Source organism: Carassius auratus, unplaced genomic scaffold (assembly GCF_003368295.1).
Source record: "Carassius auratus strain Wakin unplaced genomic scaffold, ASM336829v1 scaf_tig00216618, whole genome shotgun sequence".
Classification (NCBI taxonomy): domain Eukaryota; kingdom Metazoa; phylum Chordata; class Actinopteri; order Cypriniformes; family Cyprinidae; genus Carassius; species Carassius auratus.
Window position 1 is genome coordinate 51,443 of NW_020528664.1, and position 23,806 is coordinate 75,248.

Below are 23,806 nucleotides of genomic sequence, written 5' to 3' on the forward strand. Positions count from 1 at the left end.
CTCACGCGCAAGATATTAAATCTTTTCGCACCTTTCTATTTATAACCTTGTCTTTTCTCATCTTTTACCACGTGCAGTGTGAACGCTCTGATCTGTTAACATGGGCCCGAAAAAAAAGGCTACGCATCACAGACAGAGTGTGTGAACCTGGAGTTAGGCATATGCCCAGTCTGCTCTGTTCTCGCACTCCACTTAGGTGCACTGCATCCTGATTGGTTCAGATATCATACTGCGGGGGTCAGGGCTGCGGAAAATCGTGCTATAAAGGGATTTAGAAATCGCCCACACTCAAATTGCGATTTTATATGGATTTCGAATTTTCGATTAATCGCACAGCCCTACTGTATTGTAATGGATCTAATATAATGTTACACATCTGATGTTTTCCCCCAACAGTTCCCCAAGCGTTCACTTCAGACAGAGCAGATTATGTGTGAAAACATCGGATATAGGCAACAAATCAGAGCTGGGCATCAAGACCTGGAGTGTAAACGAGGCCTGTTTCGTGTCAATAGATCCTGTTTTCACCTCATTAATTATACTGATGACTTCAGATCTGTTCATTGACACAATAAGATCATTTTAATGCTGTCAACAGACTTAAGCAAACAACGTATGTTTATTCTTTAACTTTTGTAATTCTTACATTGTTTATATTTGGTATCTTTTAATGTGTTTTTTTTCCTATAATCCTCTGCCTGAATATTAATGAGAGTAAAGATTGATAATAATGGATAAAGGGTTCATTGCTTTTTTTTCCCAGCTAACAAGTACGAGGATCAGAGCATCATGAAGAAGAGACAGAGTGTATTGAAGGACAAAGAGAACATGAGAGATCTAGAACCCTGCAGAACCAAACACACTGAAGAACAAACAGGTTGGTGTTTACTCTTCATCTTTTTTATCAATGAGGCTGAAGAACCATTAGGTTATAAAGCAGTTCAATTGTTTACTTTCTGTAGATTGGAGAGAAAAAATTACGCACTTCTCACAAAAATATATATCATGAAAGTATGGTGTATTTAAGTAGAAGCATACAATGGTGATTTCTTTACCTCAATTAAAACTAAAGCTATCAACAGTGGAGGGAATACAAGAACAGAGAAGTCAATTTCTCTTGTCATGTGTCCTTGAGCATCAATTGCAGCTTGACCACGGTGCCTCATGCTGTTCACAAGTTGACGTACTGTCTGCTGAAACATGGCATTGCACTCTTCCTGAAGGGCTGTCCTCAGCTCATTGAGGTTCTGGGGTGCAGGGTTACGTCCCTCTACACCACGACTCCACTGATCTCATTGGTTTTCTATGGGATTCAGGGCTGGAGAAAGTGCAGGACACTCAGTTTGAAGCACCCCAGCCTCCCGCAGCTGTTCCCTGATGATTTGATCTCGATGAGCTGGGACATTGTCATCCTCGCAGGTCGTCTTGCTGATGATTCGAATGGTCTGACGTGACACTCGTGTGTCTGGAGTTGAGTGTAGGGCTGGGCGATATGGCTGAAAACTGTTTCATCATATCAGTGTTTCATATCAGTCGATATCGATAATTATTTATGTTTTTATGACCTATTTAAAATAAAGACCAGGAGAAAAATATATTGAATTTAAACATTTTATTTTAAACTTAACCTTCCTCTGATCACAATGCCCTCAGTTATTAAAACAGAAATGTCAACAACCATGGAAAAATCGAATAATAAAAATGTAAACATAAGTCTAAAGTAACATTTAAGGTGCAAAATGAAAGAGAATGTAAGAAATGCTTAATAAAGTGTAATAAAATAGTGGAAAGTGTTAAATATAAACATAGAGAAACCTGAGAATTTAGCACAACTTTAGTGTTAGGAAGTTCACTAGCTGTTCACCTTCTGGTGAATAAAGTGTTTTAAAATATGTGCAGTGTTTTGTAAACATAAATAAAACTGTTGTAGACTGAGATACATCTCTAATATAAAAAACAAACCTGATACAGTACATTAACATTGTTTGAAATATAAAACCTTCAGAAATATGAAAAAGTAACTATTCAAGTTATTCTTACTCTAATCATTAATCATACTTGAAATTGAACTATTGTGGCTGGGATGCACAAGTACGTTTTCGCCAGCAGAGACAATCTGGGGAAGTTGTGTTCATGTAGCCTCCACCAGTCCAGAGGGTTAGACTCACTGTCTGCATGAGAGCACATCAGGTACCTTTCCAGCTCACTCTCCACTTTTTGCTTTTCAGTGAGAAGCAAAGCATCATCTTCTCGGCACTGTTTTTTGAAAAAGCTGCTTCTTAACACCCAATGGCACAGGTGGTCCACTGACAGATCCTCTTCTGCAGCTTGGTCTGCTGCTCCCTCAGAAGGCCTTGCCTGTGATTGGCCCTGGTCTTCATCCATGGGGACAGCTTATTTCTCATCGAGGTCATAATTTTTGTCTTCAGCTCTTTTATGAGCTGAGTGTCCCCCTCATTAACTTTCAGCAAACTAAAGTGAAACAAAGGGGGAGCACAGGCTTCACGTACAAGACAGCCACATATGACTTGGCAACACTGGTTCAGGTGGAGCGGCAGTTACTACACAGAGCCGTAGTCTACCGAAAACTAACACAAAATCGTTTTCAAAATCGACAAAGTATCGCCTGCGATTTTAACATCAATTTTGTGTAGACTGTCAGTGAATTATGGCTCGGTGTAGTAAATGCCAACCGGTGTTGCCAAGTCTGTGGTGGTTTATCTTGTCCGCGGGTCAAAGCGACCCCAATACAAATAATGTGATATTTAGCCCCTAAAATGTGAATTTTACCAAGCAACCCTTCTAAAAAAACGTATATTTTAACCCCGGGAAGCAATTTTTTAATCGGGGAACCTTCTGGAAGCGCGATTGGGCTAGTTTTGGACTAGTTTTGAGAAGCAACTTGGCAGGATTTGTTGTGAAAACCTGGCAACCCTGATCTGAACGCACGTGCTGGGGATATACTTCTAATTACAGGAGTGTCTTTACTGATGAGATGTGCATGAAAATCACATTCGATTTTTTGCACAGCCCTAGTAGCCTCTCAAAGTATCTGTATTGCATTTTTTTTACTTTTATTTCAGACCTGATGGAGGAGAATGAGGAGAGTGACGAGCAGAAGCATCATCATGGTACAACGAGAGAAAAAACTTGCTCACAGACCAAAATAGTTTATTTACGGAAAAGAAGAAATAAGAAAGGTTTCACCTGCACTCAGTGTGGAAAGAGTTTGACATACAAACACAACCTCAATGTTCACATGAAGATCCACACTGGAGAGAAACCGTTCACATGTGATCAGTGCGGGAAGAGTTTCACACACAAAGTAACCCTTCAGCAACACATGATCCTCCACACTGGAGAGAAACTGTATGAATGTGATCAGTGTGGAAAAACATTTTCATGGGCTTCAGGCCTGAAGCAGCACATGCAAGTTCATACAAAGGAGAAACCACACTCATGTTCTTTCTGTGGAAAGAGTTTTTCACAACTGAACAATTTAAAAGTTCATCAAAAGAGACACACTGGTGTGAAAGATTACATGTGCTTTGAGTGTGAGAAGACGTTTACTACGGTTGCACAACTGAAGCTGCACAAGAGGATCCACACTGGAGAGAAACCTTACATGTGTTCATACTGTGAGAAGAGATTCAATCAGTCAGTACATCTGAGAAGACATGAGAGGATCCACACCGGAGAGAAACCGTATCACTGCACTGCATGCGGGAAGAGTTTCCGTCATTCATCAACTTTTTGTTTGCATATGAAAAACAAACACAGTAAGTAGATCATAGATCCAGCACCTTTAAATCTTAGTTTTCAACTTTGCCAAATGTGGCACTCTAATGCATTGAGTAATAATATCTGTCCTAACCAGCAACAGGACAAGGAAACAACATCTAAGGTTTTCACTGTAGATAAAGTTCAAGATCAGCAGTTTCATCTGTGAGATCCAGATCAACTCAAAGATGGACCAGATCTGATGTGTTGTAACTGTCACTGTTGTAAAACATTACACTTTATTACAGGTTGAATTTTATGTTCAGTTCTCTTATAATGCTTATTAATAATTTTTTTTAAAGTTTAAGCTTTTATGAAAGAAGATTTTTAAGTCCAAACTGTTGTTCAGAATGCATTATTTTTAACTTGTTTTTCTTCTTCAACTTAAAGTGTAGTTAGAAAATACAGATGTAAAGTATGTTGCTGTAACTTTGCTGTTGGCCGTTTCTTCAGTTTTATTGTCGGGAGATAATTTGGTTTTCTTATAAGTCCATACAAATCTGTATGGTTTGTTTCCATTTTTACTTGTTTTGTTGTCTGCTGATTTGAATTCTGTAATTTTGGTTACAATTAAAAGCCATATTAATTGGATTTGGGGGGGGGGGGTTCACAACATCCAGCAGATAAACTGTAAAAAGCTGAACTAATGTAGCTGGCTGGTTATGGAATCGTCTGGTGATTATTATCACCAAAAGAGGGCACTGACAACTTCACTGATTACATTACATGATTACATTTTTGTATTGTGGATTCGTAAAGTCATCATTTTGTTTTATTATGTTCTGTCTGCTAGTTGCAGTATTTACTGTTTCATAGCCTGACTTTTGATGAACTGTATTAAAACTAGGGTCAGTTTCACCCACAAACATAATTATTATGAATTCTAATATTAGTATATGGAAGTTGGAACCAACAAACAATTAAAAACAAAAAACAAATATATGGTCCTTGTTTTCATTTATTTATAGATAACCACAAGTGAGATTTCAATTGAAGTTTCATTAATAAACTAGAAACTAGCCTATTATGTAATCTTTGGCAGCTGGGACTTGAATAGAAGATTTATTGCAAAGGGACAAAACTTTTTCGACAACAACGGTAAGATATAATTCTTTCTTTTATGATTGTTTGGTAGGCCACTGATTTGCCAATTTGTTGAAATTGAGGTTCATACATCATCTGAAAGCTGAATAAATCATCTTTCCATTGATGTATGGTTCGTTAGGAGGACAGTATTTGGCCGAGATACAATTATTTGAAAATCTGGAATCTGAGGGTGCAAAAAAGTCAAAATACTGAGAAAATTGTCTTAAAGTTCTCCAAATGAATTCTTAACGATGCATATTACTTATCAAAAATTACGTTTTGATATATTATGTTAGGAAATTTACAAAATATCTTCATGGTTTTGTGCTCCAGGGTCACATTTGTTAGAAAGTCTTTATTTTTGGTTATATTATATGCAACGTTAGTTCACTAGATGTAGCCAGGGTTTGACATTAACTTTTTGGACACCAGACACTATAGATAATAATTTTCTGAATTTACAAGCCTGGACTGTCGTTGCATTCAGATGCATTTACAGACAGTTCAGTTTAGCTAAAATATAGCACAAATGCATTTACAACAATAATGTTGTGAGCTATTTTTATAAAATAATACAATTGTATATACTTACAAATAGTTGTCAGCAAGTGTATTGATTACTGAGTCATTGAAGCATGCCTTTAAACAATTTGTTCATAGGGCTAATTCAAGAATGTAGCAAGTGCCTGTCTTTATGAATTGAACACTGAATTATTGACCCAAATTCAGTAGCAAAACACTGCTGCTGAGAGAAGCACGACTGTCCTGCCGTGATCTTTGTTTGCAACTATTTTAGCCAGATCGAGCAAAAACAGTCAAGGTTGACAAAATATCCTTTCAATAAATTCAGATATTGAACTAAAATATATTAAGTAGGCTACTAGTTTCGACTCTTAAAAAACTACAGGGTTGGTTTAATTTTCCTTTACTGTCTTCTGTAGAGAACTGTGCGATTGCAGAATAAAAAAAAACTTTAGTTTTACTGGCTAAGTGACTCTCTCGTTTATCAATCTCTTTATTGAATGGACATTTAAATATATTTATGAGTGTAAATATGATTTCGGAGGGATTTGATTTGCCTGACTGAAGGAAACAAGATGATAAGCAAATTTTTTTTATGGATCAAAAGAAGAATCTCCCGCTGTTTAAACTGTAGGCCTACACTTCAGCGGCAAGAAATTAATGTAATGATATCCTATTTTAAAAGGGGGGTACAATGGTGTTTCGTGTTTTCAGAGTTGTTCACAGTGTTAAAGAGATGGATTCTCATGCTAAACATGGCCAAGTTTTTCTTAAGACAATTATGTTCATGCAAGTAACGTTACTGGGCTGCGTACAAGTTAAATGTAGGTTAAACTGTAAATCCGTCAGTCTTTCAGTTTCCTTCAGTGTCCACTGGCAGAGCGTGCATGTACTTTATCAATTCATATGGCATGCTATTTTAGGTTAATGTTCTAAATGCTTCCAGATAGACAAAGTTACATGTTAATGGAGAAATATGTCTGAATCAGTTTCTTTTCACATTATAAATAATAAATAGTCAGATAAGTTCTTAACAAGTGTAAATGTATTCTAATGTACAATATTACACTGTTCATTTTAAGATGCCTTATTACTCATGTTACTCATTAAAATTTTTTACAAATGTAATGCTCAAATAAAAGTTGTAAAAATACAAAAGTATTTAATAATCAGATTAAATACCACATTTACTTATTTAACCTGTCAGCCAGCACCCCCCATTATTGGACTCACAGATGAAAGTGCTCTGCCTAACTTATAATTGTAATGGTTTCCTACTTCAGTGTGTTATAAACATAATTGTGGTGTCTTTAGAAAGAAGACACTTTGGAATTTACTTTTTATCAACCACATTTGATAATGCTCAAACATATTAAAAAGTTATAGACACTGAAGTGCCTTAAATTTTTTTTACCACTCTTAAATATTTTTTTATTTGATATGAAAATACATGAAATGAGTCCTGGAGCAATCTAGAAAAGTAATGGGTTGAAAGCCACGTCTCATGAGTTTCTGTTTCAAATCTGAATAAAATATCATGAAAAATGAGACTCCTGCAAATATTTTTATGAGACTATGTCTACACCCCCCACCCCCCAAATATAAGAAAATATATTTCCCAATAGTATTGAAGGCTTTTTTTTTCAATTATAAAACACTAGACAGAAACTTAAGTCTGTTATTGTTTTGTTGTATCTGTTGTCTAGGCAACTATGCAGCCTGGGTGAAAACGTAACCAAACACTTTGTAATGTTTTATTTCAATGAAACAAATGTACTGTATTTTAGTTTCAGTTTATAACATATGGGTTTTTTTTATATAAAACTATGCAGATGGCGCTCTGTGGCGCGGCAGAAATTTGAACAGCGTTCTGAGTCGTAGCTGGGCACAGCGGACAGACGTGTGTGTACAGTCATAGAGAATAATGTGCTCGAATTTTAAAGACGTGGCTTCTCTTCCCGTCGGCGACCCCCTTTAGACATCATATAAGTGATTTATTTGAGCACTAGAAAAATACAATAAGAATAATTTAGGTAAGAAAAATAAAAAAAGATTTAACTTTGTTTACCAATTACAGAACATCCTCCTGAGATTGCTAGAAATGCATATTTTACAATGAATCACGATGCAAATAAGTGCTGATGTGCTGATGGCCACTTATACAGCGAGCTGATTTGGGCTGATTTGCACTCAAACAGATGGTTATCATGCAGATACATACACATTCAACATAAAGCACACTCTCACATATATAAAAACTGTTGAATTGTTGAAAAATTAAAAGAAACAAAGGAAATGCGATCGCTGTAAGTTCCGCCTCCATCAGCTGACAGGTGCGTCAGAGCGCGTCACCAGCTCCCAGGAGTGAGCGCCAAATTCAAATAACTATCTTCCGCATATTTTTCATTCATTCTTTTTTCCGGTGGATCGCCTCATTCTGTTAGTGAGACTGTACGCTGCAAAACCATGCCGTGTTTTTACTACCAAGACACAGTCTCCGATCGTGAGTTATTGCATAACGGATGCAAACAATTCTGTCGCTGAAGAACTGAAACGTAAACAAAGGAATCATGATCCATATTACAACGTTATTGCTTCGTTGGACTACACGTGCTTCATGAGATGTCGTTCAGTGGACCCTTACCTTCCTAACTAAACCGGGATTTACAGCTGTGGATGTGTTTATGACTCGTTATTACGACGGATCTGGTATGTACAGCGTTTCTAATGTTCATGTTTGTATGTGTACTCCTTACACAAATGTAGCAAATACAGTCTTTATAAGCTTTCCATTGAAAAACAGCGATCTGTCGTCGATGCTTGAGGCTTAGATCTTTATAATGATACATAGTTTGTCAAGATTAAATTTGTCCCGTTTCATTTAAACTTCTTATGTAATGTTGCTGTAAATAAAGAAGTGTGTTGTGAGTGATCTGAAGAGATTATTAATGGCAGTATATTTGTAGCATAATTTATTTGTATATTGATTGCTTGATAACTCAGAGATTCAGCACTAGTTATATTCTTCATCATTTGTTCCTCTGAACTCTCATGATCTTGATCTGATTGTCATGTCCAGGTCATGATGAGCATCTGATCGTCTTCAGAGACACAAAGATCTCAGTGTTGAGCTGTTCATCTGCAGTATGTCAGAGAAGAGAGGAAAGATGAGTCTCTCACACAAACAGAGGTAAGACTGAGTCTGCTTTCAGAGAAGCATTTTAAACACTGCTGCACTTTCAGAGGATTGCTGTGGGGAAAAACACAACCTTAACAAACTGTGTTTTATATTTAGAAATGATTTACAGAACTTCAGAGCTTCATAACTTTTACTCAAAAATAACACTGGTATTTTAAAAGAAGCCAATAGATGATAAATATCTCAGAATCAAAAACCAAAATCATCATTTACAGTCAATTTACAGTCGCTCTTCAGCACTAGATATGTCCTTAAGTCAATTATTATTTCAAACACTCATAAAAAAAAATGTTTCTTTATAGGTTAGCTCACATCTCAATCGATATGTATTCAGTGCCCCTGACTATCACTCTATTCACTTTCAAGGTATTTTACTGTTTAGTTTTGGAGAAAGTCCATTCAAGCTCTTACACCATGCCTCATTCTCAAGCACTATATACATTATACACACAATGACTTCTTGCATTTTACCTTTTACTGTCATTTAATGTAGTGAATACCTTCTGATTATGTTCTGAACTGATTATGTTCATCATTTGAGAAGTCATTATTTGTGTGCTTACGAATTCCTCACCATCAGTTACATTTATTATATCTATGTTTCATAGCCCAGTCAGTGTTGTGTTTGGTTATGGTTATATATATATATAACCTTATTCTTCAGTCTATTAAATAAAAATGCTCCGCTGGAAATCCTCACTTCTCATCCTTGACTGAATCATCACAATTATATGGTATTATGATGAACTGTTGAATTATCTATTTAAATTAAAGAGATTGGGAAACACAGTTGATAACAGAAAGAAAAATAAAAGTGATGCAGTGTCATTACTGTCACTTTCAATCTTTTAATACATCCTTGCTGAATAAAAGTAATAATTTCTTTAAAAAAGTCCATTCATGCTAACAGCAAACCTTTAAATGGTACTATAGCTCAATGCTAATAGCATTTAAATATCAAATGCTCTGCAATGTCTTTCCTGAAGGGATAACGAGAGCTTGTGGAGAGAACTGGACTCACTGAAACAGAAATATCAGCAGCAGCACAAAATCAAACGTAAGGTAAATGGAAACACATCTGTAAACCATCAAAATAATAACAGTTTATGTCAATAATAAATCCTTTTTTAGTAATCACTATACAAACTTCTATCCTATGTCTCTCTTTTTCAGATTATAACGTTCATCATCAACATCCTTCAGTCAAATGGGATAAAATGTTGCAAAAGAACAGGAAGTTTGTTCTCCTAAAGCACACAAAATGTTCTCATAGTCAGTGAGAAATGTGATTTGAAGAGGAAAGTGTGATCTAATTCATGACTTCATCGAACACAATGCTGTTTAGTTATAAAAAGAGCTTGAAAGATAGAAAGCGTTCCCGTAACTCAAACTACATGTTTATCTCCCGCTTCCCCAACTCTGTCCTCCATGGAGCTGGCGTTGAACTTGAGTCTGAGGAAATACTCACTGAAAGCTTAGATAGCAAACTGATCTGTGTGCCATTTTCTCTTATAATTACTGTATCACAGATCTCTGTTTTATCAATAACTGGAGCAGATTCTTTTTCTTATGAAAAATGTTTTTGTTGTTGTGGTTATTTTTCTTTCTAGAGAGACAAACCTCACTGCTTTAGTAACAGCTAACAAGCTTGTATAGTCTTATGTGTTTGATTTCATGTTCATGATCGATGCTTAGTCCTGGCTGCCACATCTCTGCTGTTAAAGACTCTGACACAAAAAGAGAAACCAGACACAGGTACACACACATCCACACACGCTTCCCTCTCACACACATGTACAAACCCCATGAATCCAGAGCTTCCTCTTGTGGTTTGTTGTAGTTACACCGCAGAAGAGCCTGAAATAAACTGCAGAGCGGGAGCAGGAGAGCTGTGATAGTGGAGAGTTTTCAGATATATCACCATCCTTCAGCAACACTACACTGCCTTTAGAGTGCTCTTTTCTCATTTAAAACTCGAATGCATCTGATATTGTGCTGTGGTGCTTGATAGTAAAAGAAGTATCTGAAACAGACAACTGTTGATAGTTCTGCCATTTAATGAAAGGATCAGTATCATTATACGGCAAGCTGATATATGTCAATTGTAAATGATGTAAATCATGTACATTTTCTGTTGTGATTTTTATCCATCAGTGAACTCTAAACTCTAACTCTAGTGATTTCACAACAAACTTTAGTCTATTAGCAGAATTGACCATGTAGCGTGAAGCAATAGACCAAACTGACAGAAAGCACTTTGAATCATCTGTCAGTGTTTTAAATAATTCAGTAAATGACGGAAATGTTTCTGTTAATGCAACTTCTGCAATAAATGCCGTTTTAAAGTCAGCATTTTTATGTGGGAGGCTTGCCAAGATGATTTTATTTAGCAGAAAATCTGCTGCATACTCTGCAACCAAATGTCTAAATAAGTAATAACTAATATATTAATAATAGAGCTAATGTGGCAATTAAAGTTACTTAAGAGCATGATATGCTCTTGATGCACTCTCTCTCTGTCTCTCTCTCTCTCTCTCTCTCTCTCTCTCTCTCTCTCTCTCTCTATATATATATATATATACACACACACACACACAGTGCTGAATGAACATTTTTGAACCCTTTACAATTTCCTATATTACTGCATAAATATGATCAATATGTGTTACACATAAATATCTAACACTGGGTCATTTTTCTCAAATAAATGACAGAAAATATCTTTGTCTCATTTGTTTGATTGGGTTTTCTTTGTCTACTTTCAGGAATCGTGTGATAATCTGATGATGTTATGGGTCATATTTATGCAGAAATGTAGAAAATTGCAAAGGTATAACAAACTTTAAATCAGCACTGTGTGTGTGTATGTGTCACATATATATTAGTTCAACACATTAGCTCTATTATTAATATATTAGTTATTACTTATTTAGACATTTGGTGGCAGAGTATGCAGCATATTTAAATAAAATCATCTTGGCAAGCCTCCCACACAAAAATGCTGACTTTAAAACGGCATTTATTGCAGAAGTTGCATTAACAGAAACATTTCCATCATTTACTGAATTTTTTAAAACACTGACAGATGATTCAAAGTGCTTTCGGTCATTTTGGTCTATTGCTTCACCCTACATGGTCAATTCTGCTAATAGACTAAAGTTTGTTGTGAAATCACTAGAGTTTAGAGTTCACTGATGGATAAAAACCACAACAGAAAATGTATGATTTATATCAATTAAAATGGTCATATTTCAAATTGCCTCTGAAGAATTATCTGATGATGTTTTGGTTCATATTTATGCAGAAATATAGAAAATTACAGTATACATTGTGTGTGTGTGTGTGTGTGTGTGTGTATATAACTTATATATATATAAAACACTTATATATTGTAACACTTAAAACATTGAAAATGTCACAAAAAGAAATAAACTAAATATTAACTCATCATATCTCCCGCTACTATCCAGTGTTAGAGGGGTATGCAGAAACACATTTTGAAATAATAAATGTTTATTTTAAAGTATATCAGCCTGCCATAATTATGGTATATATGTACATGCACATAATTATTATTATTTTTTTTTATCTAACTATGAGCAACAGCAAAAATAAATACAATAGAGTAACGATTATTAGAAGTAAACTTGATTTTTAGTTTCTTTTTAGTTTTTTTAGTGATGTCTAGCATTAGTTTTTAGGTACAGAAATTGAGTAAAGTAATCAAATGTAAAACAGAATTTCATATTTGACTGAATAAATTAAAGATTGTTCTTTATTAAAGTTACAAAAGCTTTTAAATCAAGAGCAGTGAGTGATTTCTTTGTTGTTGCTGTTCGATCTATATATATATATATATATATATATATAATATTCATAATCAGTTCATCTTTAGTAGTAAATTACTCCACTGGCATAAAGATACGGTCACAAACTATGATAGCATATTAGTTTTGAGACAAAACTTTGTTTCAGTGATTTCTGATGTGAATAAGTTATTCTGCTGTTGATTGCACTTCTTGTACTTTATTGTCTAATTAAGGTCAGAATATAGGCTATAATTTAATTCCTTAAACATATTAGTATAGTTTATTGTAGGTTTTTGATATGTGTGTTTTCATGTAAATGTTTAATGTCTACTCTGTTTCAACACACATTTAGCAGTCAGTTGTGTTTATAACAGACATCAGCAGAACGTGGCTTCTGACATACGTCAGCACACACAGCAGATATTTAAGTTGGAACAGGCAAGACCAAAACAGATCTAAAACAACAAGCGCACGACCCTGTCCAAGATGATGATGCTTTTAGTTGCTCTTTTCCTTGGGAACATTCCTTCATTTGCTTTCTCTGCACCATCCCAGCCAAGTAAGTATTTTACAACTGCACTATTTTGAAATGTAATGTTTTTTTTTTTTTTCTTTAGTTTGATTGGAGTTGGGTTTGTAGAATTTTTTTTTAATTTCTTCCTCCTCTTGTGGTTTAATATGCTCTTTAAAACTATGGAAGTATGTGGTTCTACTACAGTTTAAGATGTTAAAATCTAATATGTTAACGTATATATGTCTCCCGATGGCAATCATTTAAACCGCAGAAGTGATCCTCCTCAGGAAATTGTGTAATTTTCCAGTAACCCTTCGCCTGAAGACAATATTCAGATGCTTATTTTCCAGAAAGGCTTCTCTGTGGCCGTGATGTGCTCACACAACCAAAGACAGTTTGACACAACTTGAGCTTACAACACTTTCAGTTCAGTTTTTCCATATAATGACTAAATCAAAATGTTCTAAATATTTTATTTAATTTTAACCAGAAAGCCTGTATAAAATTGTGATTTAGACTAGAAATGTACATATTTCCTGTATGTAGATATTTCTTTGCAGTCCTTACAGACAGAGCATATAGCTGTACTGTGCCATTTATATATTACATAATTCATTATAATGAAAAATAAATTAAAGTGCATTTAAGTTTTAACTATCTTGTTTTTCTCTTCTCTTCTTTACCCAGATATTAATTGTCTTATCATAAATCTGGACTATATTAACTGCACATGGACTGAGCATGAGCACAATTACACTTTCAGGAGCAGGTAAATATGTTAAACAAAATAGAAAACCTGCATTTTTGGATGAAAGTTTCAGAACTGACAACAGCTTCTGTTTTCTTTCTTAGGTTTACTCACAGAGAAACTCTGGATTGTCCAGAATATCTCAGGATTGATGGTGTTAACGTGGGCTGTGTGTTCCCCTACAAAACAGCACAGCGGTTTAATACATTAGAAACACGTCTGTACAGTGACGATGGAGGTTTGGTGACAGAGCAGGAGCATAATCTCAAATCATATGGTATTAGAAATGATTCATATTTATTATGACTTGACATTAATTGACCAGTTGATGAATTAAAACTGTATTGTGTTGCTAATCAGTGAAGCTTTCTCCTCCGATCAACCTGTCTGTGGTGGAGAAAAAAGACACTGAACTGTGGCTATACTGGGATTTTACAAAGAACAACGGCTGTTTTGAGAGTGAAGTTCGTTACAGGACAGACAACAATGTGTGGAAGGTAGGACATTTGCTTTATGAAACTAAACCTAGCCACATTTGAAGAACATCACATGGACATTGTATAGGTATTAATTTCATATGAGAAACATACTGATACTGAAATCACATTAAAATAAATGTACAAAAGTGGTTTTATATACACAGGAAGCATTTTGAATGCAACTAAAGTGACTACTTTAATGTTTTTTAAATTAAATAATACTTCAGTTAATTTAAAAATTTTATTTAAAAATTATTATTATTATTATTATTTTGCTATTTAAAGATTATTGTTACACTGAATGGCTTTTTGGTAAAAATCTGTACTAAACTATTATTGTTGTGATGCTTGAATGCTCTTTTCATATTTGTTCATCTCCAAACAACATCAAAGCATCTATTGCAAGTCTTTAAATCAAGGTTTTAGACTTGCACATCGACTGGTTGCAGCGGTGGACTGGGGTTAAAAAGTGCACACACTACACCAAATCCACCAGCTCATTATGACGGAGCATTATCATTGTTTATTAAATTGAAATTCTTATTTGATTAACATTAATGGGATTCTCCAAAATTAAAATTTTGTCATTAATCACGTATACCCATGTCGTTCCAAAGCCGTAAAAGCTCTGTTCCTCTTTAGAACACAATTGAAGATATTTTCATTAAATGATTATTATTGTTTGGGATTTAAGACAAGTCTGGGGCTGTCCTAAATTTAAGAAGTTATTTACGATGATTTTTAAAAAGATTATTTTCAAGAATTTGAATTCCTCTTAGGTTTTGTCTTAAGAACAATCTTAAGAAAAAAGATAAGAGTATTCTTAAGAAGAATTTTTGGGGAATACAAAATATTGGTAATTTTTTTCTAAAGTTAAAAAATGAGAAGAAAACGGCAGTTAAGAAGAAATTTCTTGTTAAGAATGCTTTGTGAATCCAGCCCTGGGAGGATTGAGACTGTCCCATAGACTGCCCATAGACTATATATATATATATTTACGCAATGGGCCAGCCCACATTAGTCAAAGTCCCGCTGGGAAAATCCCAGTGCTCCAGATGGCCAGTCCATCACTGATTGTGTGAATTATTCAATGACTCAGTCATGAGAACATGCCACTTGTTTCTTTCCTGTAGTGATCATTGTAAAAGACAGTCACTAGTCTCCACCTATCGGCTTGCATTACATGTGGAATAATACATTCAGTACAAAGTCCACAAATAATAATAATAGTCATTAGCATTTTTAAAAATGAACTTGTTACTATGCCATATGTTATATCTTGTTGGAGCTGTTTATTAAATGTTAAAGTGATTAGCTGAGATAACATAAAGTCCCAGTGCTTGACGACTAGACTAATGAATTTCAAAGACCATGTTGTGCAAATTGTTCTTGTAATGCATTCTCAACCTGTGGTCGTCTGACAACCAAACTCAAAACGGCAAAGTTTACATCTCTCTTCCCTAGAACACCACTCCAGGCCCCAGGACCTCCTTCAGTTTGCCTTTTCCCTCCAAAAAACGCTATGAGTTCCAGGTCAGGGCTCGTATACAGTCCTCCTGTGGAGAGTCCAAGTTTTGGAGTGACTGGAGTGAGCCTGTCTACTGGGGATCTTAAAAGACCTACGACACCTCAGGTAACTTATCATGTCTATATTACACACACGTTCATGTTCATTCTCACACTTTCTCATAAAAAGCACTTGTTAATAAATAGCTTTCCTTAATACGTTTGTCCATTCTTCCAATTGATTCAAGTTCACAGTCACCCTGACTAGTACCATTTAAATTTTCAAGTCATTTTACTTTATAGTTTTGGAGAAAATTAATGACAAAATCACTCTAAAAAACAAAGTGCATTTCTAGCATTTGCACCATTACCCATTTTCAAACACTCATCACTTTTTTTCTTTATAGGTTTGCTCATTCTTTCAACTGATTCCTGTTCACAGTCACCCTGACTATTACTGTAATAAAATTCAAATATTTTTATTGTACTGTTTCGCGGAAAATCAAAGGCAAATTCACCCCAAGCATCTAAATGCATAATCACTTTTGCATCATGTCCCATTTCAAACCCTCATAAAAACATTTTCTTTAGAGGTGTTCTCGTTCTTTCAGTTGATTCCTGTTCACAGTCACCCTGACTATTACTGTATTCATTTTCAAGTCATTTTACTGTATAGTATTGGAGAAAGTTAAAGGCAGATACCCCAAGCATGAGTGCATAAGCACTTTTACATTGTCTCATATTCAAACCATCATAAAAATCTTTCCTTTTTAGGTTTGCTTGTTCTTTTAATTGATTACTGTTCAAAGTGATCCTGACTTTTTCTGAGTTAATTTTCAAATATTTTTACTTTATAGTTTGGAAGAAAATGAATGTCAGATTCACCCCAAACATCTATTTGTACCTTTGCACTTTTACATCACGTCCCATTTTCAAACACTCATGAAAGTATTTCCTTTCTTATTTCAGAAAACATCTTTAGGAATAACAGCACTTTAGGCACGCTGCAGTAAATCCCATCAGACTGCTCAACAGTGCCTACTGTGGCTTCAACACCTGTCTTCTGCACAAAAAAAATAAATAAATAATAATAATAATTCTTCTCATATTAGGCTTTTGTTTAACTGGAGAAAACAAATTCCATATTTGCATTTGTATCTGTGAAATGTAATAACACAGCTTACATAACCCCTATCACAACTTATTTCTGTATTTGAGTCTTTATTAAACTCTTGTTTAAATTCATTAGGTTGTATTGCAGTCAATCAATCAATAGTCTACTGTTATTTTAAGGTGTCATTCAGTCTTGAAAGGTGAATTTTATTATCATTAAATGATTACAGGAGTAATCTGCAGCAGAGGCTGTGGAAGGATGACACCAAGGAGTTCTGCAGAGGCATGAGGCATGTAATTGGTTACAAGCTGTAGGTACAATAAAACAACAACAAGAAAAAACTTCTCTCTCTATTTCTCTCTCTTATCATCCATTTATTTCAGTGGTACAGTGATACTAACTTGGCTCACCAGAGGGAGCCACAAGATAACAATTCCTTTTGGGCCTCAGTTTAAAATGCAAATCATACAATAGATTGACTTGAAGTAAACAAATAATAATAATACTAATAATAATAAATGTCTGTACTTTAGTCTGTAATCTCAAAAATAACCTTATTTTTATATATCCCAATGATACTGAAAAGATTTCAGTTGTAAGACAACTTGCTGTCAAATTAACTTTATATTTGTGTATTTTAATATAGTACATCACTTGTTAAGGTTGATTGAGACAGATCTACACAAGATATTTTACAGCTCAATTCAGAGGCATAGCTTCTGGGTATACAACGTATGCATGAGCAAATGGGCCAGGGCAGATTGGGGGTCCACCGAGTGAGATATTTTAATCAAAAGGGGGAATTAATTCGATCAATATATCGAATCCCAAATCAGCCAATCAGAAAACCAATCAGCTGTGCCATGTGATAATGATGTCATTAGGTCAGAGTGAGTTAGAGCTATCAGACTGCGCCATCTAGAGTTTCATACAAGAGCTCTGTATTTCTGTCCAACACATCTCACCCCTCATTGTCACGTATTGACGCTTGGTCATTGCCCCCTGATGTCGACATCCCCTTTGAGTCACTTTTCAACGTAGAGGACCATCCAATACACTTCAATGTTAATCCCTCACCTTCGGATTCTGACGCGAGGGGTAAACCAACGAGAGACAGGGATGCGCTGGAAAGTTTCTCTTTTCATGGTCATAATCAGGTGAGCAGTGGTAAAATGAGAGGTGGGTAAACTGGTAATTCGGTGATCATCGTATATGGACCGCGCATTGTGTTATTGGATTTAAAAAGACTTTCAAAACGTGTTTGAATAGGCAGCGTTAGACTATTAAAAAATGTATGAAGCTGGAGTTGCTATGGGATTGACTCATTTTTGCAGCCAGTTGACGAATTACAGTTTAAGTCACTTCCTTGTTGGCTTCATGAGAGAGAGTGGGAGGTTGCCGCTTGGTTAAAAGACGGATTTAGATAACAGGTAAGGTTTCCACCCATCTCATAAAATAGTTGATCTATTTATGAATTAAATTATGTGTTTTGGCCTAGATTGAATTCCATTTGTATAACCACAGTTTTACTATAAACACCATGGTTGAACTGTAGTTCGCAAAACCATGGTTAATTTGTGGTTGCCATGGTTAAACTATAGTAACAATGATTTTTTTGGTTTATTTTGTATCCATGCACATGAACAAAATACTATAGTAATTTATAGCAAATACTATAGTGTTTTTAATCCATGCTATAGTAAAGAACTTGAATAAATCTGTTGTAATTCTATAGTTTCTGTGATAATATAACCATTATAGTTATATAAACTAATTACTTTACCCAATACTATAATCTAAATAATACTAGATTACTTATCACAGCTTATCAGTTGGCTATAGTTAATACTACAGTATGCTGTAGCATTCATTAACAAAGTGTTGTGAACACTATAAAATATACAGTATAATAGACTTTACTATAGTGGTTCAGAAACACTATAGTATTTTGTTATAAATTACTATAATATTTTTTTTATTTTCTTAAGGGATGCACAGTAACAACCGCATATACCGTGCTTCACCTTAAATATAGTTTTACTCTGGTATTTTTATGTATGGTAACCACAGCACTTGTTTACTCTTAGTTTACTCTTTGTATTGACAGCACAGTGTACACAGCACTTACCATGGTTTTACCACAGTGACTGTATTTTTATGTGGTATTTGTAGTTAAACAACAGTAACAACAACAGTTACCATGGTTTTACCACAGTAACTGTGTTTTTACTGTATAGTACGTGTAAAGTGCAGTAACCACAATGCTTGTCATGCCTTTAATACCTTTTTGTGAAGCGATTGTAATTCAGTATTTGTTTCTGTCTTGCAGTTATATCAGATCACATACTCCACAATAACCTGTAACCCAGCAGCTCTTTAAAGAAGCCGTCTCTTGTAAAAGTTCTCTCAGGGTTTCCTTTCTTTTCCCTTTCTTTCCTTTCCTATTTTTCCAAACTATAATCCACGATTCATAAATACACAGTTTTGCTCTCTCTCTTTCTGTGGTTCATCATGGCCTAGTTTTAAAACTCAGAATCAGATTCTGACCAATTCTGTCAGAAAGCTGCTGGAATTAACAGGGAACTTACCGTAAACTCGAAGCTCAATGCTGATCTTGAAGAAGCTGCCGAGGAGCCTGAACAAGTCCTTCAAAGAGTCAGCCCTTCACAGGTTTTGTTGAACACATTTAGTTTTAACCAATTAGCTTTAATCAACACATCCAGTGTTCGAATTGTGTCAGAGCTCATGGGGGTCACCCCCCCCCCCCCCACCACCCAAAAAAACACCAACTGTATTTATTTATTTCATATAATATATAATTTAATTTACTTGTGAATTTCACTTTATTTTGTGTGTTTCAGAACATGTTTTTGGAGCTGAGCATTTACTATATGTAAAATTAAATAAAAATCTATATACTTTGAACGATCTCTTGATTCACTATCAATTCACATAAATAGGCCTACTGTTCTTACTTTTCTTGGGTTAAATTCAGTATTTTCTTGCATTAATTAACAATACACACTTGTGTGTGCTTATCGTGCGTCGAATCGGACACGTCTGACAGAAACGGTTCTTGACTCATGAACGAGTCAATCGTTCGTTCGTTATGTGGCTCGGCTCAGTGTTGATCTTCAGTTCTCTCTTCACAGCAGTTCAGTCAGTGTACTGTTTGAGTAAATTAATTACTCCAGGATATTGGTTTGTTTGAACTCAGAGGGAGTGTCAGACACATAAAAAAAGTTAACAGCTAAAGTCATTTGTGGATTAATGCGTATTGGAGATGCGAACCGTTTAAAACGATTCAGTTCGATTCGGTGAACTGGTTCAAAAAGATCTGGTTACATCGAATGATTCGTTCGTGAACCGGATATCACAAACTGCTTTGTTTTGAACTCTCTCACAACAGACACATGTTTTTCTTACCTATCTGGACATGGACAGCAGACCGTACACACAGTTTCAATAGAGGGACTGAGAGATCTCGGACTAAATCTAAAATATCTTAAACTGTGTTCCGAAGATAAAAGGAGGTCTTACGGGTTTGAAATAACATGAGGGTGAGTTATTAATGCATTGCAAAAAATATTACATGCTATCTGCTTAAACAAAATTATGGTAACAATATTACACATATTATATTTTAGTAGATTTTAAGGTTGTTTTTTTTGGGGTGAAATTTACCCAAATAAATTAAGTAAAAATTCCTAAATTATTTAATCTATGGCACAATAAATGTAATATAATTAGGGAAATGTGCTCATTTATTTTAAGTTTATTCTCAAAAATCTGTGATTTTAAATGAGATCTGTTTGTATTTTGTTATTTTATACATTTACAAGACTGTATACAGCCAATCAGCTCAAGTAGGAAAATACTTGAGAATTAAACAAGGTTTAATCCCATAGAAGAGTAGTATCCATAACTACAAGCTCTACTCTTCTGCACAGTGGTAACGATTCCACTGTGCAACTTCGATGTTACAGAAACTCTTACAAATGTCAAATGTAACTGAACATTAAACATTTATAGATGCCTCCCTTCACTCAAAAACATAAAGTAGCATTTAATTTCAAAATTTACTCTCCATATCCAGCCATATGCAAAGCATGCTGGGAACTAACAATCACCTCTAAAATAAAACTGCAAAATTGAGCTAATTCACTTAAATTAAATAGGCAGCCTTCTTTCCTTAATTATTTTAGTTTAATCAGTTCCCCAATTCAAGCACCAAAACTGCTCAAGTCTCCTAAAACAAAATGAGGAAAACGCATCTCTTGGTTTTATTAGTAAAAAGTCCTCATTATTTTCTATACAACACTGAATCACAATTTCTTTAATGAAATCCACACTTTAATTTACTTTATTATTAAATCCACACTTTATTTCATACTTAATTATCACCTTAATTTTTTTGATGGAAATTACAAGACCCATGATTCATTTTTTTACAGTGTGACATAATTTAAATTGTTCGATGAACTAACCCTTTAATAAAACAAACAATTTAAACAAATCTGTAAAAATACCTGTAAAAATATACAGTAAACAACTGTTGTCTTATTTTTTCCTTTTCCTATTTTAAGACACAAGACCAAAAGTATTCTGTGGGCAAACCAAACCTGTTCTTCTGGATAGACAGCTCAATAAACACGAGCAAAACAAATCTTCTTTTAAACTTAAGTAATGTGTATGTAAATGATGACGTGTGTTGTGAGTGATCTGAAGAGATTATTACATGGCAGTATATGTGTAGCATATTTTATTTGTATACTGATTGCTTGATAACTCAAAGATTCAGCACTAGGTAATTAACACATGAGCCTAGCGAATAGTGATGGGAAGTTCGGATCATTTTACAGACTCAGACCTTTGAGTCTCATTCAGCAAAATGAACAAATCATTTTTCGAGTCATTTTTCATTTTATCAAATATAATTAAAATGTTACGTGTGACTTCCCTAATGTCTACCAGTAGTTACGCAAACGTTAATCACACTACAAACAATATAAAACTATAGTGCTATAATAAACAGAAAAGATTAATTCATAGTTTACCTGGGTATTCAGTCTATGAATAGCTCACCTCACCTCTAAAAATTTGGATTATCATGTTTTTTTTAGTGTACAGTGTTTTATTCCATCACATTACATCTAAGTATTTCAACAAACACTGTTATTATTTAATAATTTATACTACTCATTTTTAAATTTTCTATTGCTTCATTACAACTGTACTGTCATTATTTAAAGGGGTGATAAAACACAATTTCACTTTTCTAACTTTAGCTAGTGTGTAATTTTCCTGTTTGAGCATAAACAACATCTGCAAAGTTACAACGTTCAAAGTTTTAAGCAAAGGGAGATATTTGCTTTTAAGGAAATCCATTTCTAAGGACTACAGCAAACGGCCGGTAGGGACTACACGACATTCCTTCAGGGTTGCTGATGTCACTAAGCCCAATATTTACATAAACCCCTCCTCCGAGAATAATAGATTAGGTGGGGGGCGAGGCCATTTTATATTGCTTGGAGATTGAGAAGATATTCTTCTTTACGTTTGTTTGTGTGTGTGATTATATATGACACAACTCATGTGCATTGATTCATCCTTCATGTTTTTTTTTTTATATCCCTGACACATAATACTGATCTCTCTTTCTCTCTCACACACACACACATTCACACTTCACCTCTCTCACATACATGTACTCCACTGGCCCCACACAAAAAACATTGGAATATATTTAATGATATACACTGAGAACTCTTGCACAATAACTTGTTTGAGCAACCACACAATTCACTATGTCTTACTATGTCTCTGTTCGTGGCAAATCTCTGTATCCTTCTATTTAATACACATAATATTTATCATGTTTTACATTATCCTACACATCTGCAGTCCAAACCTGATCCAGAACAGTTCTGCCGTGATGGGGGGTTTGAATGTTCTCTCTTACACTTCACCTAGAGAACCACATAAGTCATGCAGTGGAGCATGGAGGTATAGGGAGAGCATGTCTTTAGATAATGATTGGTTTTGTGTTTTTAAATCATATATGCATGTATATGTATGTTGTATAATCTAAATATGTATGTGAATCTCAAAGAACAACAAGATTAACTGTAGTTTCTTGGGAACCACTAAAGTGATGAGAATATTGTTGTTATTTATCTATGTGTGTTTTGTAACTTGCTGTATACACACTACACTTTTGTTAATTTTTTTTTCTACAATCCTACAGGTTACTTCATCTTAAAATGAATGGCCCATGGAAGATCAATAAAACCAAGGTACAAGAATGCAATCATCAGTTTTTTTTTCAGTCCTTGTTCTGTAGTTTTATGTATAAAACAAAAAGCGAATTATATATTTAAAAATTTGATAGAATATTCCAAACTAGAGAGAGGGACTGGATTGTGGTCTGTTCATGCTGATGGTAAGCTGTGAACTACAGATTCTGAGCAGTTATGGTGATGGCAGAAGTTTAGTTTAGTTTACATGCAGTATTTAGATGAATACGGTCGTGTTATCTGTATGGTACAGTACAGTAAATTGGTGTCAGTAAATTTCAATATTTGAATTTTCTCAATGGTATTTGCTGTCTGTTTCAGTATGCACTCTATATAGCCCTGGACTGGACATTTGACTTTAGCCAGGTGATGACCTCAAATTTTCTTTTGGAAGGTTCTCCTTTTTTATATATTTGTTAGGTGGTTTGCTCTTCATGTCATATCCAAGGTACACACAACTGGTTAATGAAATGAAATGGATTCTTCTGCGTTCAAACTACCCAGACACACTAAATGTTTCCTCCTAGAATGATAAGCAGTAACAAAACTTTGGAGAGGCCACAATGTTGAATGTTTAGAAATGTGTTGAATGCTTTGAGTGGTTGGAAATACTAAAAAGATGCTCTACAAATGGTCCATTAACCTAACTTTTGAGTCTGTGTTTAGGTTGTCAGAGTCCACCATCACCAAACAACCAGCTAGTACGGAAACTGTGATGGGTCAAGATGACCGTGATGAGGTAAAAACTTATTT

At 34.8% G+C, this 23,806-nt stretch overlaps 2 protein-coding genes, 1 long non-coding RNA gene and 1 pseudogene across 4 annotated transcripts; all 4 read left to right on the top strand.

Moving 5' to 3' along the window:
• Positions 1-768: 768 nt before the first annotated feature.
• On the top strand, positions 769-4,372 carry LOC113098707 (gastrula zinc finger protein XlCGF49.1-like). Its single transcript, XM_026263740.1, has 2 exons — positions 769-877; positions 3,084-4,372. The coding sequence occupies exons 1-2, from the start codon at positions 790-792 to the stop codon at positions 3,785-3,787; spliced, it is 792 nt and encodes a 263-aa protein (XP_026119525.1). The 5' UTR covers positions 769-789; the 3' UTR covers positions 3,788-4,372.
• Positions 4,373-9,571: 5,199 nt separating this feature from the next.
• On the top strand, positions 9,572-10,936 carry LOC113098716 (uncharacterized). The gene is made up of 3 exons (XR_003289181.1): positions 9,572-9,649; positions 9,761-10,342; positions 10,428-10,936. It is a non-coding gene; the product is annotated as an uncharacterized LOC113098716 (long non-coding RNA).
• A 1,618-nt stretch (positions 10,937-12,554) lies between these two features.
• LOC113098710 (cytokine receptor common subunit gamma-like) lies at positions 12,555-17,086 on the top strand. 2 transcript variants are annotated; one of them, XM_026263747.1, is made up of 6 exons: positions 12,555-12,955; positions 13,598-13,679; positions 13,763-13,935; positions 14,019-14,155; positions 15,602-15,770; positions 16,987-17,086. In XM_026263747.1, exons 1-5 carry the CDS (start codon positions 12,883-12,885, stop codon positions 15,749-15,751), a joined length of 615 nt encoding a protein of 204 aa, XP_026119532.1. In that variant the 5' UTR covers positions 12,555-12,882; the 3' UTR covers positions 15,752-15,770; positions 16,987-17,086. The 2 variants fall into 2 exon arrangements, with proteins under 2 accessions (XP_026119532.1, XP_026119531.1); XM_026263746.1 differs by lacking the exon at positions 16,987-17,086 and adding an exon at positions 16,613-16,926 and having other exon boundaries at positions 12,556-12,955.
• A 773-nt stretch (positions 17,087-17,859) lies between these two features.
• The window catches only part of LOC113098698 (protein NLRC3-like), a 133,914-nt pseudogene continuing 127,967 nt past the window's right edge, over positions 17,860-23,806 (top strand).

What these genes read in the sequence shown, in the direction of transcription:
- LOC113098710 (XM_026263747.1), top strand. Translation starts at nt 12,883, where the DNA reads ATGATGATGCTTTTAGTTGCTCTTTTCCTTGGGAACATTCCTTCATTT. An exon ending in CTCTGCACCATCCCAGCCAA is followed by an intron (nt 12,956 to 13,597) that starts GTAAGTATTTTA and finishes TTCTTTACCCAG; the next exon opens with ATATTAATTGTCTTATCATA. An exon ending in GCATAATCTCAAATCATATG is followed by an intron (nt 13,936 to 14,018) that starts GTATTAGAAATG and finishes GTTGCTAATCAG; the next exon opens with TGAAGCTTTCTCCTCCGATC.
- LOC113098707 (XM_026263740.1), top strand. Translation starts at nt 790, where the DNA reads ATGAAGAAGAGACAGAGTGTATTGAAGGACAAAGAGAACATGAGAGAT. An exon ending in ACACACTGAAGAACAAACAG is followed by an intron (nt 878 to 3,083) that starts GTTGGTGTTTAC and finishes CTTTTATTTCAG; the next exon opens with ACCTGATGGAGGAGAATGAG.